Genomic DNA, 15,436 nt, shown 5'->3' on the forward strand with positions numbered 1-15,436 from the left:
GCATGCGCATTCTTAAAGCGGATACGAAGATGTGAACCTTTGGCTTTGCGTGATTTCGTGGGGATTTCTGGGTCAAGTGAATAGCAGATGATTCTCAGAAGCCGCCTCAGGCCACTTATAGAAAGAGGAAGCCAGATGACTTAGCTGTCTGATAAGTCGAAGCTGGGCTTAGAGTACAGTGCAGGCGTGGAATGAGGAGCCTGGAGTCCCAGGTCCACAGGGGGGCCACCACCCCGCCGCCCCGCAGGCCGGGGCCCCCAGGGAGGTCAGAAGTGGAGTGAGGAAGAGGAAGTGAGGGCTCCCCAGGCTGCTGCCGACGGGGCGGCCAGGGACTTCCCCGCCTGGCTCCCTGTGGGGAAGAAGGGCCCCAGGAAGAGCTGTTCCCTGAAGGGAACAGGGCAGCCTGACCCCCACCTGCCCGTCCAGGCGGGCACGGGGCCCGAGCCCTGCAGAGGGGTGGCCAAGCATGGCAGGACCGGGCATGGCAGGCCCGAGGCCCGCCCGGCCTCTGAGTTTTGAGCTCTTTACTACCCCAGCTGCCTGCCCTTGGGTCTTGCCCGCTATGAGCCTCACTTTCCCCATGTGCAAAAGAAGACAGAAATGTGGCCTCTGCTGGCACATGACAGGGATGAAGCCAGGTAAGGAGGGCCCCGGCCAGGCCACAGCAAATCTCCATTCCCCCTGCCGGGCCTGGTCGGCACAGGCCGAGGTTGTAAGCCTCAGGGCCCCTCCTTGGTGGGACCTAAATCCAGTGACCTGACTGTATGGCTGTGTCCAGGGCTGTATGGCCACGTCCTGGGCTGGCTGTGCCTCCCAGGCACCTAAACGTAGCCATTTCGATCCCAAGTTCCCTTCGCAATAGTGCGCGTGAGGCTTCTCTACACACCTCCCCACACGAGAGCAAAGGGCTGAGTTCCCAGCCCCCTGGAGCCACCTCGGACGGGCCTGCAGCTCCGGCTCAACTTCCAGCCAAGACCCAGACCCCTGGGTAGCCCCAAAGAGCACCTTTATTCACAGCAAAGGACGTCACCATAGCAACCACACTGCAATCCCTGAGAACTTTTCCCTTATTGTTCACTTTCCTAACTATGTCTTTGCAGAAAGAAAAACAGAAGACACAACACACGCCCGGACCAGGTGTGCCATGCTGGGCCGGCGGGAGACAGGGCCGATGCAGGAGGGCACGGGAGAGGCCAGACGAGGGGACATGTAAATACGTGGGTGTCAGACACGTCCGGCTTCAGCCGCAAAGACAATCCCAAGGGCGGCTTCTGCTTTTTCTAATCCACAGAAGAGATAAAATAACACCCTGCCCTGCTCCCCCCAAATGAAGACAAAAACACCCTACTTTGACCCACCCCCTTTTGAAAAACAAGCACAGTAAAAAAATACTGTCACAATATTTACAGACACGCCCACTATGGGCGACTGTCTCTCTACTTTGGAGAGTAGGTTAAATCTCAGCTCTGACTCCCCATCTTGGGGAGACAAAGAGAAGACCCCCACCCAGCCGGCCACATGGCCACTGGGGGCTTGATGGGGCCACGGGACCCGGGCAGGGGCCGGACCACGCCTGCCCGGTCCTCGACTGTCCCGGGGGCTCTGCAGGGGGTGGGGCAGAGTCGCAGGTGCAGAGGCGCCGCCCAGAGAGGGGGAGGCCCCCCCACCACACCCTGTGGAGCAGACCCTGGTCCCACACGGCCAAAGGCTCGACAGCGATAACGCGGAACGGCCCTCAGAGTGACCTGTGACATCCGAACCCTTCCGGGGGACACAGGCTCCGGAGCCCAGCGACCCGTGGAGCATGGAAAGGCAGACAAGCGGCACTCGCCTGCCCCTCGGCAGAACAGAGCTGCCCGGCAGTCTGCTACGCACGTGGGCACACGGCACACACACATGGAGGCACGCCCTGGGGAGCCTCCGGCGACAAGGCCACGGTGGCACTACAGGGTCCCCAGGCCCTTTGGATACCAGGGGCGCCCAGGGACGGGTCTCAGCCAAGGCTGCTAGAAGGTGGCGGTGCGAGGACACCAGGGCGTGTCCGGGTACAGGCGGCAGTGGACGGAGCGGAACCTGTGGGGACAGAGTGGAGGGCTGGTCCGTGGGGGGCGAGAGTGACAAGCACCCGCCTCCGGACTCACAGCACTGGGCGCCCTGCTTTGCCTTGAGCAGGGGTCCTGGGGGCACTCTTTAGAGTCCTGCTGCCTAGTGACGGCCAGCTCCGGTTCCACCAGGCCCCCAGGGGACGCTGCTGAGCCCCCCCCACACACCGGGGCCTCGTTCCTCACCTGGATGGGTCAGCCTCCACCGAGAAGGGCCCCTTAACGTGGACGGAATTCCGCTTGTTTTCAAACATGCCGTAGCTCAGGGTCACCTGTGTGGACAGGGCAGAGTGAGGCTGGCGGGGCCCCAGTGCCCCCGGCTCTGCCCAAGGCTGGCCCTGTGGCTGGGACCGGGGAAAGAGCCCCCGCCTCAGACCACGAAGCAAGGCTGACGAGGCACGGGCAGCGCATCCCAGGAGTAAGGCCCAGGGCGGGGCCTCGCCCGGGGCGGGTCGAGTCGAGAGGATGCCCCGGCTGCAGAAAAAGACGCAGAGCGGGCGAGTCGGCCGAGGACAGAAGACGGGAGGAGGGACGAGAGGGCTCGAGGGGGTCCATGCCGGCGGGGGAGGCGGCATCTGGATGGCAGCCAGCGGCCAGCAGTGAGGCCCCGCCTGACCTCCCTGTTTAAACCCGCGACACCCACCCGCCCCTCCCGTCCTGGGCCCCAGGGCCAGCACACCTGCTCGTGCAGCTCCGAGGCCGGCACCTGCTGCAGGTTCTCCAGGTGGGAGTGGAAGAGCCCGCTGCGGATGAGCGGCACACCCAGCAGGGCCTCCACGATGTAGCCGATGGTGCAGTCGTCCGGCAGCCGGATCCGTTCGGCTGTGCTCAGGAAGTGGCCCCCACTGCGGGAGGGAAGAGCCGGCCAATGAGCAGAGGCGGGAGCCCCAGGCCCCCTGGGAACTGGGCAGGACCCCACCAGGCAGAGGTCACACGCAGCCAAGAAGCTCAGAGAGGAGGGGGACGCGCCCCGTGGAGTAGGAGTGGACCACGTCTGCGTCCCTAATGGCTGGCTCTGCTGCAGGCAGCACCCCCCGTCCTTCCCCGGGCCCTGACACCGCACCCTCCTCGGTACCAGCCTGGGAATTTTCTGCCAGTCGAGGGTTCCTGGGCGCAGCAAGGGGTCCTGCCCAGTGGCGCCTGGGCCTGGGTGCTCGCCCCCTCTGGTGCCTGCTGGCAGGAGGTGGGAAGTGCCGGGGACTGCGACTCAGCCTCGCGTGCATGTGAGGCTGGGGACACCCACCGCTGGGAAAGTGAACCGAGCCAGGCCCCACTTGGGCAACTTGGTCGGTCGAGCAGACTCACCTGGCCCACGGGCTCATCTTCAAGGCCAGCCCGCGGCTGATGCAGAAGCCAGCCCCACCGGTGGCAAACCAGAAGTGGACGGGACGCTGTGGGAGGGGAAGTGTTGTGAGACCCCCTCCCCCCCAGGCTGCGGGGACACCCTCGGCCTCCTCCCCGCCAGCTCGGGCGCGGGTGGACACACGACTCACTATCTTATTGTCGCCGACCCTCTCTGTGGCCTGGATGGGCCTGTCCAGGCTGGGCTTGCCGATGTAAACGTCCTGGGTGTGTGGGTAGCTGGCCAGCAGGCGGAGCAGGGCCCGCACGTTCACATAGTTGTCATCGTCCACATGGCAGAACCACCTGGGGGTGAGCAGGGCCATCAGGGGCTGGAGCGGGTCCAGATCCGCTGTGCAAGGGGTGGGCACTGCTGGGCTAGGGGCCTGGGGTGGGGGCGTGGCCGACACTCACTTCCTCCCCGACTCGATGAAGCGGTCATACTCCACTGCCATCTTGCAGGACAAGGCCTGGCGACTGTGGGCAGCTGAGCAGTTGGTATTGACCATGTTGCCTGTGAATGAGGGGAGGGGGCTGTAATTCGGTCGGCACTGGCTCAGAGAGGGCAGCCTGGCCTGGAGTCACACAGCAGGCCCGTGAGAACAGAGAGGGATGGAGCGGGTGGCTGTGTGTCCCAAGGTGCCTTGGGTTCAAGCTGTGCCCTGCAGCAGGCTCCCGCTCGGCCCCCTCCCCAGCGCAGGACACGGCCTGGTGATCGCAGCCCCCCTCAGCCCAGCCCCCGCCGGGCACCCCGCCCCTAGCCATTCAGGCGGATTTTTCCCAGCACCGGCCACCTGTTGCTCAAAGGGGCCTGGGAGCTGAAAGGGCCTCATTTGCATGAGAATCAGGGGGCCGAGTGGTGGGGCGGGGCGCTGTGCAAACCAGTTGAGTAAAGTGCCCTCATAGGCCCGTGGCCTCTGCGACCTCTCGGGGGAGAGGGGAAGATGGGGGACGATTTCCTCCTGGGAGTGGAGTCCCCCCACCCGCTCCCCAAGTCCAGGGCTCACCCGTGCGCCTGGCCAGTGCCTCGTCTTCCCCGTCGGTGAAAATGAAGGTCTGGAAGGAGAAACGTGGCCTTGTACAGGCAGCTCCATGTCCCAGCCCTGGGCCATCGCAGGGGTCCGGCGCTGGGCACCCTGGCTTCCAGCAACCACTGCTCAGGCATGCCCACTCCCCACCCTGCTTGGGGCCCCGCGCGCACAAAGGGGGCCAAGGGCCCAACCCGAATGGAAGCAGGGCTGGGGCTTACGCAGACCTCACCCCCCATGTCGACAGCTGGGCCCAAGGTCACCCGGCAGCTGTGCAGGCACGAGCCAGGTGGGGAGCCCCGCCCAGCCGCCAGGTAACCGGCTCCAGGCCCGCCCTGCGCACCTGGCGGGGCACACACCCTTATTGACACAGCCCGTGGGAGGGGGCAGAGGTGGGGGGACAGGCATTGGAGGTCGGCTTTGGGAAGCCAAGTCTCAATCAGTGGAGGACAAAGGCCTCTGCTGGGCGGCTGCCAAGCCCCAGAGGACAAAGGGCCGGAGGGAGGATGAATCACCAGGCATTGTCCGCCAGCTTTGTCCCAGGCCGCGGTCGGGGGGCGCCGGGCCGGCCTTAACTCGGCCGTGTTAAGCAGGAGTGGCCTCGCTGCCCATTACCATACAGCTGGCCTGGTTAACTGGGCCGGACTGGGCGCGCGGTCCGGAGGGCAGGGGTGCGGCCACGGCGCTGCCATCCATTGGGCTGGGCCTTCAGGCCAGGGGCCCCCACACCCCTGGCTGTGTGGCCAGCGGGCAGGTCACCTCCTCTGAGCCAAAGCAGCCACCGCTGTTCTCCGGAGACGCCGACGGTCCTTAGGGGTGAGGCGGGCCGCCGCACGCGCCCCAGCAAACGGATCCGTGCCCCAGGCACTGTGCAGCCCGGCGCTCCGTCCTGCTGCCGGGGGAGGAACCTAGGCTTGAGGATGGGCCTGGCCAGAGTCACATCGAGCTCCACCTGTGCCAGCACCGGGCCACCCCTGCCAGGATCGCCCGACGAGGCGGGCAACGGGGCGGGGCGGGAGCTGCCGGCGCCGCCTGGGCTGGTCGGCACACGGCACACGAGAGGAATGTTCCTTCCTCGTGCCTCCTGGCACACCCAGGCGTGGTCGAGTGCGCGGCCTGGGGCGCGGCGGGGTGCGCTCGCAGCACAGGCCGTAGGAGCCCCCCATGTCGCCTCCACGCCTGGGCCTCGGTTTCCTTCTGTGTACAGACGGGTCCCAGGGAGGACCCAGCACGCGCGAGCTGGCACACCGTGTACACCCAGGGACCTGGGGACCCACCTGGAGTGCCCCGCCTCCCCTGGGCGGCCCCGGCCCCTCGCCCACCCGGACCCCAGACCCGAACACACGCTCAGGTGCGGCCACGGCTCCGAATCACGGGCCCAGAGCGAAAGGGGTGGCAGGCTCCATCTACACCCTCTGTGCACATGCACCCCTCCTTCCAGAGCCTGGCAGACACCCCAAGGCAGCCCGCACGCACAGACTCGCACCCAGCCCCCCGCCCGCTCCCCAGCATCCCAGCCCAGGAATGCCGTGGGAGGCCGAGGCCAGCCCGTGCAGATGCCCTGCCACAGCGTTAAAAAAAAAAAAAATGCTTTCTTAATGAGATCAAGCGAGGCCTGTTCTCCATGCTTTGGTGGTGCCCTAAAAACCCGGCCCAAGGCTACGGAGATTAAAGTCACCTTTGTTCGGAGAGCCGGCCCGAGAGGAGGACTCGGGAGGGCAGGGCTGTGGCGGGGAGGGCACGGGCCTCCTGTCTCCCCACATCAGAGCGACCAGCAGGGGAGGAGGCAGGCTGCTCAGGCGCCGCCCCACCCACTGCTCACAGGTCGTTTCCCGCTCTGAACAACGGGCGTAACAGAAGCTCACCTGTGCCCAGAGCAAGCGCCCTGACGCGGGCACCGTTACCACCTCACGTGCGGAGGCCAGGCAGGGCAGGCCCCAGCCTATGGCCATTCCCCGGGGGCAGAGGCGGTGCCGACCCAGCGGGGGCCAGGCCTTCCAGGGACAGAGACCCCCCCAGGTCCCTCGCAGCATCCCCACCAATGGGTCCGAAGGGGGAAGAGCTGGGCAGCAGAGGGCGGCAGGGCTGGCGGAGGGCGGGCGGGGGGGACACCCACAGGAAGCGGCATTGTTCCTGGAGCTGCGATTCAAAGAAACACAGGATGCCCAGCTATCCGCCAGCCATTGTGGCCGCTGCCACCGAGCAGCCTGGCCCGCTCCTGGGAGGGTGGGGGAGGAACGTGTGGGCCGAAGGCCCGGCCCCTCATCCTGGACTCCAAGGGCCCTTGAGGGGTGGCCCTATGACCCGCCCCCACAGCCACCCCGATTGCTGGAAGTCTCTCGTGCATCCCCCGTGCTCATGCTCATGGTCCCCGCGATGCCCTTTCTGGGCATTTTCGACTCAGTCTAGCTCAGATGGCACCTCCTCCAGGAAGTCCGCCTGCCCCCACGTGGGTCAGACGCCCACTCTCGGCTCACGCAGTCTCTCTGGGCTTCCCCCACCGCAGCCCTGACTTCCTCGATTCTCCCCCCACCAGAGTGGCTCTGAGTCACCCTGCACAGGGCTGGCACAGCGGAGCCCTCTGCTGCGGCGGTTTCAAGGACCCCTCTCCCCACAGTATGCCCTAAGGGGGGCTCTTGCTTGCTGGGACACATGAGCTGACGCTGGGGGCAGGGCCTCTCCTGGGTGGGGTCAGCCGGTGAGAAGGAAAGCTGAGTGGCCCCCTCCCTGACTCCGAGTGCTCGCTGGGCTCATGCCCTCGGCCTCCAGGCTCAGCCAGCCCTTCCACTGTTGGACAGGAAATACTTCCCCATTTCCAAGATGAGGAGACTGAGGCTCAGTGAGGCCCTAGGTCTTGTCCAAGATCACCCCGTTTGGCTGCGACTGGTACCTGAGACCCCCCACCACAGCCCTTCTGCTAGAGGAAGCCCCCAAAGTCCACGAAGAGAGGCGCTCAGAGCTGGTGACAGCTCAGAGGGGGCTGAACACTGCGGAAGGTCACACAGCAGGGAGGCGGGGTGGGGGGAGGGGCCTGGCTCAGGGATGGTGCCCCAGAAGGACTGTCAGTCAGGGGTGTGGGGGGGGCCACAGGCCCCTCATCTCCAGGCAACCTGAGTGGCCAGAGCCGGCGGCGGTTCCCATGGAGCGCGTAGCTGCGCACAAGAGGCCGGACGCCTTTCTCGGCTGGAGAAAGGGGCTTTGTTACCTTGCCCGAGAGCCCGGCGTGCCGGCACTGGGAACCCCAACGGCCCAGCCGCCAGACAAAACCCGGCCCACGGCCCCCTCCCGCTGGCTGGCTGAGCCCCTGGGAAAGGCACGCCGCGTTCCCAGGACACGGCCGTGGGGTTCCCAGGACCCCCTCCCCACACCGACAGCAGACGGGACCCTGCCCCCTGGCCCTCGTCATGACCTCGCCAGGGCCCTGCCCCAAAACCGAACTCAGTGGGGCCAAGAGGCCCCCAGGCCTTGAGGGAAGAAGAGGTGTGGGGTCTTCTCGGAGCCTGCGCCCCAGTCAAGGGTCCCTCACCCTCACCGCAAACGCCTAGTTATCCCTTGCCTCTCCCGGCCCAGGGATGTTCCCGCCCCTGGCAGGGCCCACGCTCTGCCCCCAGCAGGCCCCCGTCCAGCCATCTTCTGCAGCCTGGAGGGAGATTTTCAAACTGGGGTGTTTAGGAAGTTAATGCCCAACTAGGGTGTATTAAGCAGAAGGTTCTAGGCTCCAGACTCCTGCATTGGGTTGGGAGGGGGTCTCTGACAGACCCCCAAACCCAAGGCTCTCTTCCTTTTGAGATGTACTCCCCAGGGCTCACCAACAGCCACCCGCTCAGACTGCCTTCAGGAATGGTTTGTCCCCCGCCATCTCATAGCAAAGGCTGGGATGGGGGAGGGGATCAGCTCTGCGCCCAGGGCCCTAACCCGCCCCCGCCCTCCACCTCTAAGGAAAGAGTCTTCCTCCTCAGGGAAGCTTCAAAGCCCAGGTGGATGCCCCAAGAATCTGCCTTGGGGAGGTTTAGGGACAATAACAATAACGCCCTATGAATGTGCCCCAGTGTTTGGGGGGCAAGAAGCATCACAGGGCACCGACACTAGGCACTGGGGCTGACGTAAGGTCAGTACATGCCGTCCAGGGCTCTGGAAGTTGGCTGGGGATGGGTCCCCATGCGACGCTTCCATGACTGCACAGGGAGAGTGGCCCTGCCAGGCAAACTGGACTCGAAGGGGGTGAACTGGCGTCACTACCCGCACTAATGCCCAATGGCTGGACAGAGACGCAGCCTGGTGCTTATCAGATACTGCCACCAGCTGGACAAGACGGAGCCCCCTACCCCGCCCACCCGCCCAGACGCGTGGGCTCACCATCTCCTTGTGGCGCGAGATCCAGGTCTCCAGCAGCAGGTCGAGGCGCGCGCGGTGAAACTTTTTGGTGGTCTTCACCGCGATGAAGACGTCGTGGGGCGCGAGCGGCTCCGCCTGGGGCCGCAGGTGGCCGTCGGCAGGACGGGAGGCGCCCCCCGGCGGTGGGCCCGCGTCTCTGCGAGCGCGGGTCAGCAGGCTGAAGTACTCAGACAGACTGTGCACCTCGCGCGCGAGCGCTGCGGGCGCCGCCGCCGCCCCCAGCCCAGGAGCCGGAGCGGCCCCCGCGGGGCCCGCCAGGCTGCGCAGCGCGCGCCGGCCGCGCTCGGCGGGCACCGGGGGCGGCGGCGGGTCGGCGGTGAGCACCAGCAGGCAAGCGAGCAGAGCGCCCGCCAGCGCCAGCAGCAGGCGTCGGCCGCAGCGCTTGAGCATTGTGGGCGCGCGCTGCCCGGTGCGCCCCGCTCCGTGCGCGCTGCCCGGTGCGCCCTGCCCGGTGCGCGCTGCCTCGCACGCTCGCGCCGAGTCCGATCCCGGGTCCAGCAGCGCGACCAGCCGTCCACCGCCAGCGCCCGGCGCTCTTAAGCCTCGCCTCCCTGGCTCCGCCCCCGAGGGCGGGACCCCCGGCGAGGCCCCGCCCTCGCCACGCGCTCACTGGCTCCTGGGCGGGGCCTTGAGCGGGCTTCACCGCCCAGACCCCGCAGCGCCCACGTGGGGCCGCGGCGGGGGTCTGGGAACAGCCCTGAGGGCGCCGCAGACCCCTCCCCCTCTGCTCACGTGCAGGCCCCGCCCCGCCCGGGGCGCCCCCCGCGGGCTGCGGAGGGGCGCGGGGCTTTAGGCAGAGCCTGCCCCGGTGGCGCTGAAGGGGAAACCCAGGCTGGCCGGCGCTGGCGGGGACTGCTCCCTGGCGTCTGGCACGCGGAGGGGCGCGCCCTCGGCGCGGTGACCGGGATTCTGGGACAGGGGCCTTGGGTCAATAGTCCAGCCAGGGATGTCCTTATTTCCTCTCTGCGCGCTTCTCCCCAAGCCTGGCCTCCTCCCCATGGGACGATGCCGGACAAGTAGCCGGGACGGCGCCCGAGTGGACCTGAGCGCTAGGTCCGGGGCGGCCGTTGTTAATATCGAAGAGGAGCTTAGCCACTTGAGCCGCAGATAGGGACGCGAGGTTCCAGCGAGAAAGCACCTGCACCAAATTCCCCCCACCCCCACCCCGGCTCCCGACCCAATTTCCTCGAGTCCCGGCCCACCATCAGGGGTTGGTCCCCCGAAATCTTTCAGGCGCCCCGTGGCGGGGAGAAACTAAGGTCGCCACTCCCCGAGCAGGATGAAAGGTTGCCTTCTGTTCCATTTGGTCCCTCTGCGCTCGGGCCAGATGTGGCCCAGCTGTGCCCCCGCCCCGCCTCCCCGGCACACGGCGGCCTCAATCCCAGGCCCTTCCCACGGGCCGGGCCAGCCCACCGCACGAGCAGGGGCGGCAGGAATGCGCGCCTGCAGGCCGGGTTGAGGGTGGGGGGCGAGGGGCCCGGAAGCGGCTAGCGGGTCGGTCCAAGCCCCCTGCCCGCAGCATCTTCCGGAAGCGCAGTTAGGGGCGGCTCTCCGCTTGGCTGCCCCTCGTTCCCCTGCTCGGGGGTCCGTGACCGCCACGGCCACACTGGTTCCCTCCGAGCTCCCTCTGCCCACAGGCCAGTCATCTTGCCAGCGCGAGCCCCTCTCCCTGCAATGGCATTTTTAGTTGCTCACACGCCCCTTCACCGTCTCTCTCCCTCCACCTGAATGACAACTGCAAGAGAACGGGGCCTGGAACATAGTAGGTGCTCTATAAAGATTTATTGAGAAAAAGTCTGGTGGGGCTTCCGGACTCCTGCCCATTTGTTCTTGGGGCCCCAGCCCCTCTGTCATGGGCGGAGTGGAGGACAGAGGTTCCCAGGCCTCTTCCTGCACCCGCCCCCAGGTAATTAGCAGGCACCACCTCAGTCGGGCAGATGCCTGAGCAGATGGTGCTGGCTATGCCCAAGTGACAAGTCTCCCGTGGTGTCACCTCCTGCCATAAACCCCTCCCCCATCAGCCAGAGCCCAGCCTTGGAGCCTCTAGGCAGCTGGAGAGGTGGGGGCGGGCAGGAGCGAAATGCACGGATGGCTACGTGGGCTGCCCCCAAACAGCCTGCTGAGGCCCAGGCCAGCCCCAGCCTCTGGTCGGAGGAGTCTGTACCTGCATGCTCCCCGCCCACCAGCAAGTCCTATCTGTCCCATAGCTGGACTACTCTGAGACAGAGCCTTCTCCACTGCCTTCATCTGTCCGTCTCTGGCCTGGACCTCTCTGACAGCCCCACCCCATTTCCCTGTCCCTAATCTACCTGGTCTATTTATTCTCCACCTAGTTTCTATCTTCATAACCCCCCCAACACACACACACACACACACACACACACACACACACACACATCAAAATCCTCCATGGTTCTCCATGCCTCTGAGTCCAGTCCCGGGCCTGGTGCCCACCCACCCTGTGACTTAGTCCCAGCCCCATTCCTTGCCACTCCCTGCACCCCCTCCTCACCCTCCTCCAGCCCAAGCACGGTTGAGTCCCCAGATTTGTGCATGAGCTGTGCCCCGCTCGGGGTCTGTGGGCTCCACAGTTAGGTGTGAGCAATCTGCAAGAGGCAGGAGACCAGCCATCGCAGCCATGCTACCTCCTTCCTGCATGGGACAGGGTCCTCGGAGCTAGCCCCTCTGCAGCCCCCAGCCCAGGGTGTGGGATTCCCCGCCTGGCACCCCAGAGCACCCTGCATTCTCTGACTCATGCTCTGCAGCTCCTGCTACGCCACACAGCAGGAGCTGTGTGCCTGAGGTGCAGGAGGCAAGGCGAGGCTCCGAGGGCCGCTGTAGGGACAGGGGCAAGGGCACAGCGGGGGATCGGCCCAGCCGGGCAGGGGCATGGCGTGGAGCCCAGCAGGGGTTTTCCTGTGCCTGTCTGAGGCCAGGCTCGGTGGCAGTGGGGGACCGGCTGCGGCTGCCTGTCTGGGAACAGTGGGACAAAGCCTCGCGGCATTCTTGTGGGGGCAGTGGGCTTTGGCAAGACTGATTCAATTTCTTTGCTGTCAGGAGAATGGAATTTCGTGGTGACTCCTTGAGGTCTGAAAACCATAGCAAGGGGTGGCCGTCCTAGCCGCCCACGCCCCCTCCCCAGGCTCAGCTCTAGCCTGAGGTGCTCCCCTCCCCTCCCCTCACCCTAAGCCCAAAGGATCCCTCCAGGGCCAGATAGCCTGGGAGTGGGTGGGGGGGAGGCGCTGGACTCAGGACAGGAAATGGGGAGGCGGGAGGGCTGACCAGGTTGCCAGAAAGCTCCTTGAGGCCTTGGGACCCTCAGGAAGGGGGCTGGGAGTGTCCGGCCATGGCACGTGGACACGGCCCAGGGGCTGGGGGCCCCTGGAGCCAGACCGTGTGCCTTCCAATCTCAGACGGGCCACTTCACGGCTTTAAGAACTTGGACCTAGGTTCCCCCCCCATCACATGAGGATGATGTACCATCCATTTTATAAGATGGTCACAAGGAGCTGCAGTGGCCATGGGACCGTGTGCCTCCCGGGGCGCTGACCTCTGCTCGGCACGGCCCCTCCACAGCCCCAGCATGGGGCTCCTGGCAGCCGGGTGGCCGAATGGCTCAAGACCTGCCTGTTGAAGTTGGGTGGAGGGGTGTCTAAGGAAAGGGGCCCACATGCCCAGTGAGGCCCATGGGGCCCTGCTCTGCCACCCATCAGGCTCGGAGGTGGTGTGTCCGAATCTGAGCCCAGGCTCACTTTCCTGGCCGGAGTGCAGCCTGGGGCCTCAGCAGACGGTGTCAGTCCCATGGGGTCCTGGGCGCCTTGGAGCTGGCCTCCCCTGGGTCGTCTCTTTTCTAGGAAGATCCAGGAGACATAATGAGTGACCCATTAACTCGCAGGAAGTCATCCGAGGCCGTCCTGGTTAGTGTCCCACGAAAAGCCTTCTCCAACCCAGCAGCAGAGCCCGTCGGGGGAAGCACTGTCCCCAACTCCACTGCGAGGTGGTGGCAGCAAGGTGGAGCTGGGCGGCGGGGCCCCATCTGACTCACGGACATGGGGGGTCCCTGCCCTCAAGGCTGTTATGAGGGCATCAGAGGGGAATGGCCAGCCTCAGGGCCTCCTGGATGCCAGGGTGCTTGCGGGCTTCCTAGGGACAGTGAGTGGCATGGCTGTGGTGGCCTCCTGAGGGCTCCAGCTCAGCAGCTTTGGGACCAAGAGGCACTGCTGTCAGGGGGGAGGTGATGGGGAAGGGCTGGCTTAGGAGCCCGGTGCGGGGTTGGGGGAGCACAGCTGGCGGCGGCAGCTGACTCACATTACTGCAGCGAGCTGGAGGCTACCCCCCAGGAGAAGAACTGACAGCCCGCAGTTGTGAGTAGAGCCCCCAGCCCAGCCCAGTCTCGTTTGCCTGCCTGCTCTGCCCAGAACCCCTCACTCCTGCCCGCTTTGTGTGGTCTTGGGTCAGTTCCCTTTTCCCTGTGGGACTCAGGATTTTACTTGACTCTGGAATGAGGACGTGGCTGGCGTCTGCCCTGCCCTGCCCGCCCCAGGCTGGCTGGGGGCAGGTGTTCTCTGCAGGTGTGGAGCACCAATGAGCACTGGCGGCCTGGCCCTTTTCCCCGAACCCTGTGGCCCGATGTGGTCAGAGTAGCCAGGCCTATTCGGCCTAGGTGGCTGAGTGAGGCTGCAGGGGTCACCCTTCAAGGCCAGCCGAGGCCTAGCACCTGTTTCAGGAAGTTCTCCACAACCCCTGTGGTACCCACCCGCTGCCTCCAGCCTGGCACTGACCACAGGCTGCCTGTTTCTTCACCTGCATCCCCAAAGTGCCAGACCTCCGTGAGGTCAGGGGCCACGTCTCGCTCTTCATCAGGGCCTGGCACAGAGTAGGTGCCCAGTAAGTGCTGTTGTGCTTGACCTGATGAGTAAGGGATGAATGAATGGATGAATAGATGGATGGTAGGTAAAGGTAGGTGGTGGGTAGTGATGGATGAATAGATATGGGACTGATGGATGAATGAATAGATGGATGACGGGTAGGTAGGTGGATGGGTCTGTGTGGGTGGCAGGGTGATTGGATGGATGGATGTACCTGGGATGGAATGGGTGGGTGGATGGATGTGGACATGTGGACATACAGAGGCTCGAGCGAGTGCTGCCTGCTGCTGTCCGCTAGGCACCCAGCGTGGTTCTCAGGAGAAGGAGCTTGGCAAGGCGGCCCATAGCGCTCTGAGCTGGCACCAGGTGGGGCCTGAGGGCGGGGCTGTGGCGCATGCCAGGGGCCGATGCTGCGGAAGGTGTCAGCGACGACATGCTGTGCGCGTGCCCTGCGTTTCCAAACACCGCCTCAAGAAGGCCTTGAAAGCTCTCGCTCAAATGGCGGGTCTTGCAGCTTGGACTTGGAGGAGAGGAGGTGTGCCCTTGACCCCACAGCAAGCTGAGGGGGCTGTCTCTCGGCCTTGGGGCCAGGGTTTGTACACACCAGGAGGGTGGCAGGCCTAGGCCTGGCAGCTGCATCCTGGCTGCTCCACGCGGGACTGTCCGGGCCGGCGCTGGACTGTGCTAATCCGATTTGCAGCCCCCAGGAGCTGAGCCTGGGCCATCAGAACCCATTACTGATGTCCTGCGGAGGCCAGACACCCACTGGGGAGACACCAGAGCCACTCTACCCCAGCAGGCCTTTGTCTTGTCAAGAATGGCTAGCTTGTGCTGCAGCCAAGGGTGGGCAGGACAGGCAGGGGGTGGGGTGTGGCTGTGCTGGTGCCTGCCAGGCCCCAGGCACGACCCCCGCCCCGGTCATGACCTGGTGCCCATGTCAATGGAACCAGACCCCGGGACCAGCGGAAGGAGGGCCTCCAGACTGGGTGGAGGTAGCAGGGGTCAGAATCTTGGCTCAGAGGGGACCCCACTAACTACGTGACCTGGGCCCATCTCTGCACCGCTCTGACCTCGGGCCGTCCTGAGGTGTGGAGGCTGTGTGCCTAGGAGTGGCAATCACACCCACGAAGAGAGGAGCCACCGCCATGGGGCCTGTCCACCCACCTGCATGCCTGTCTGCCTTCTGCCCAGGACCCTGCCCGCCCATCCACATCTCTGTGCGCTTCCCTGAAGCCCGGCTCTGCCCGGCCACAGGGCGTTCAGGGGGTGACTCAGATCAGCCCGGCCCCAAGGAGCTCTTTGTCTAGAGGGGAAAGTTCGTCAGGCAGCCAAGTGTCCCCCAGACAGACAGAGGGTGGTAGGGGCTGGGTGATGGGTCACGGCCAAGTGTGCCTGGAGTCTGGTGACAGAATCCAGTGTATGCCAGGGTGGGGAATAGGGGGCTTCAGGGGAGGCTTCCAGGGAGAGCTCAGAGGCGTGCGTGGGCAGGTCGGGGCAGGGCGTGGGGGGCGGAGGGGTGGGCCCTGGGGGTGTCTGGAGAGGTCACGGCTGTGGGGAGAGGAGCGGTGGGAGATGAGGCTGCACAGGTGACCAGGAGCCCGGGGTTCGGGCTCAGGGTCAGGCTTAGGGGGCCATGGGGAGCCACAGGAGGTTGGTGAGCAGGAGGGATGTGGTTCTGGCCGCTCTGTGGTCCAGCCAGGCA

General features: G+C 65.5%; 1 protein-coding gene across 1 annotated transcript; it reads right to left on the bottom strand.

Moving 5' to 3' along the window:
• Window positions 1–909: 909 nt before the first annotated feature.
• Window positions 910–9,367, bottom strand: LFNG (LFNG O-fucosylpeptide 3-beta-N-acetylglucosaminyltransferase). The gene is made up of 8 exons (XM_039879003.1): window positions 8,828–9,367; window positions 4,451–4,499; window positions 3,858–3,957; window positions 3,596–3,749; window positions 3,408–3,493; window positions 2,782–2,947; window positions 2,289–2,374; window positions 910–2,073 (listed from the first exon to the last, which is right to left on the bottom strand). The coding sequence occupies exons 1-8, from the start codon at window positions 9,254–9,256 to the stop codon at window positions 2,007–2,009; spliced, it is 1,137 nt and encodes a 378-aa protein (XP_039734937.1). The 5' UTR covers window positions 9,257–9,367; the 3' UTR covers window positions 910–2,006.
• Between the last annotated feature and the right edge of the window lie 6,069 nt (window positions 9,368–15,436).

This window comes from Pteropus medius, unplaced genomic scaffold (assembly GCF_902729225.1).
Source record: "Pteropus medius unplaced genomic scaffold, Ma_sr-lr_union100, whole genome shotgun sequence".
Taxonomy (NCBI): Eukaryota; Metazoa; Chordata; class Mammalia; order Chiroptera; family Pteropodidae; genus Pteropus; species Pteropus medius.

Excerpts from the sequence above, each read along its gene's own strand:
- LFNG (XM_039879003.1), bottom strand. The coding sequence starts at position 9,256 with ATGCTCAAGCGCTGCGGCCGACGCCTGCTGCTGGCGCTGGCGGGCGCT. Across the intron at positions 3,750-3,857 it reads TTCATCGAGTCGGGGAGGAA|GTGGTTCTGCCATGTGGACG; the intron begins GTGAGTGTCGGC and ends GCTCACCCCCAG. Across the intron at positions 2,074-2,288 it reads GTGGAGGCTGACCCATCCAG|GTTCCGCTCCGTCCACTGCC; the intron begins GTGAGGAACGAG and ends CTGTCCCCACAG.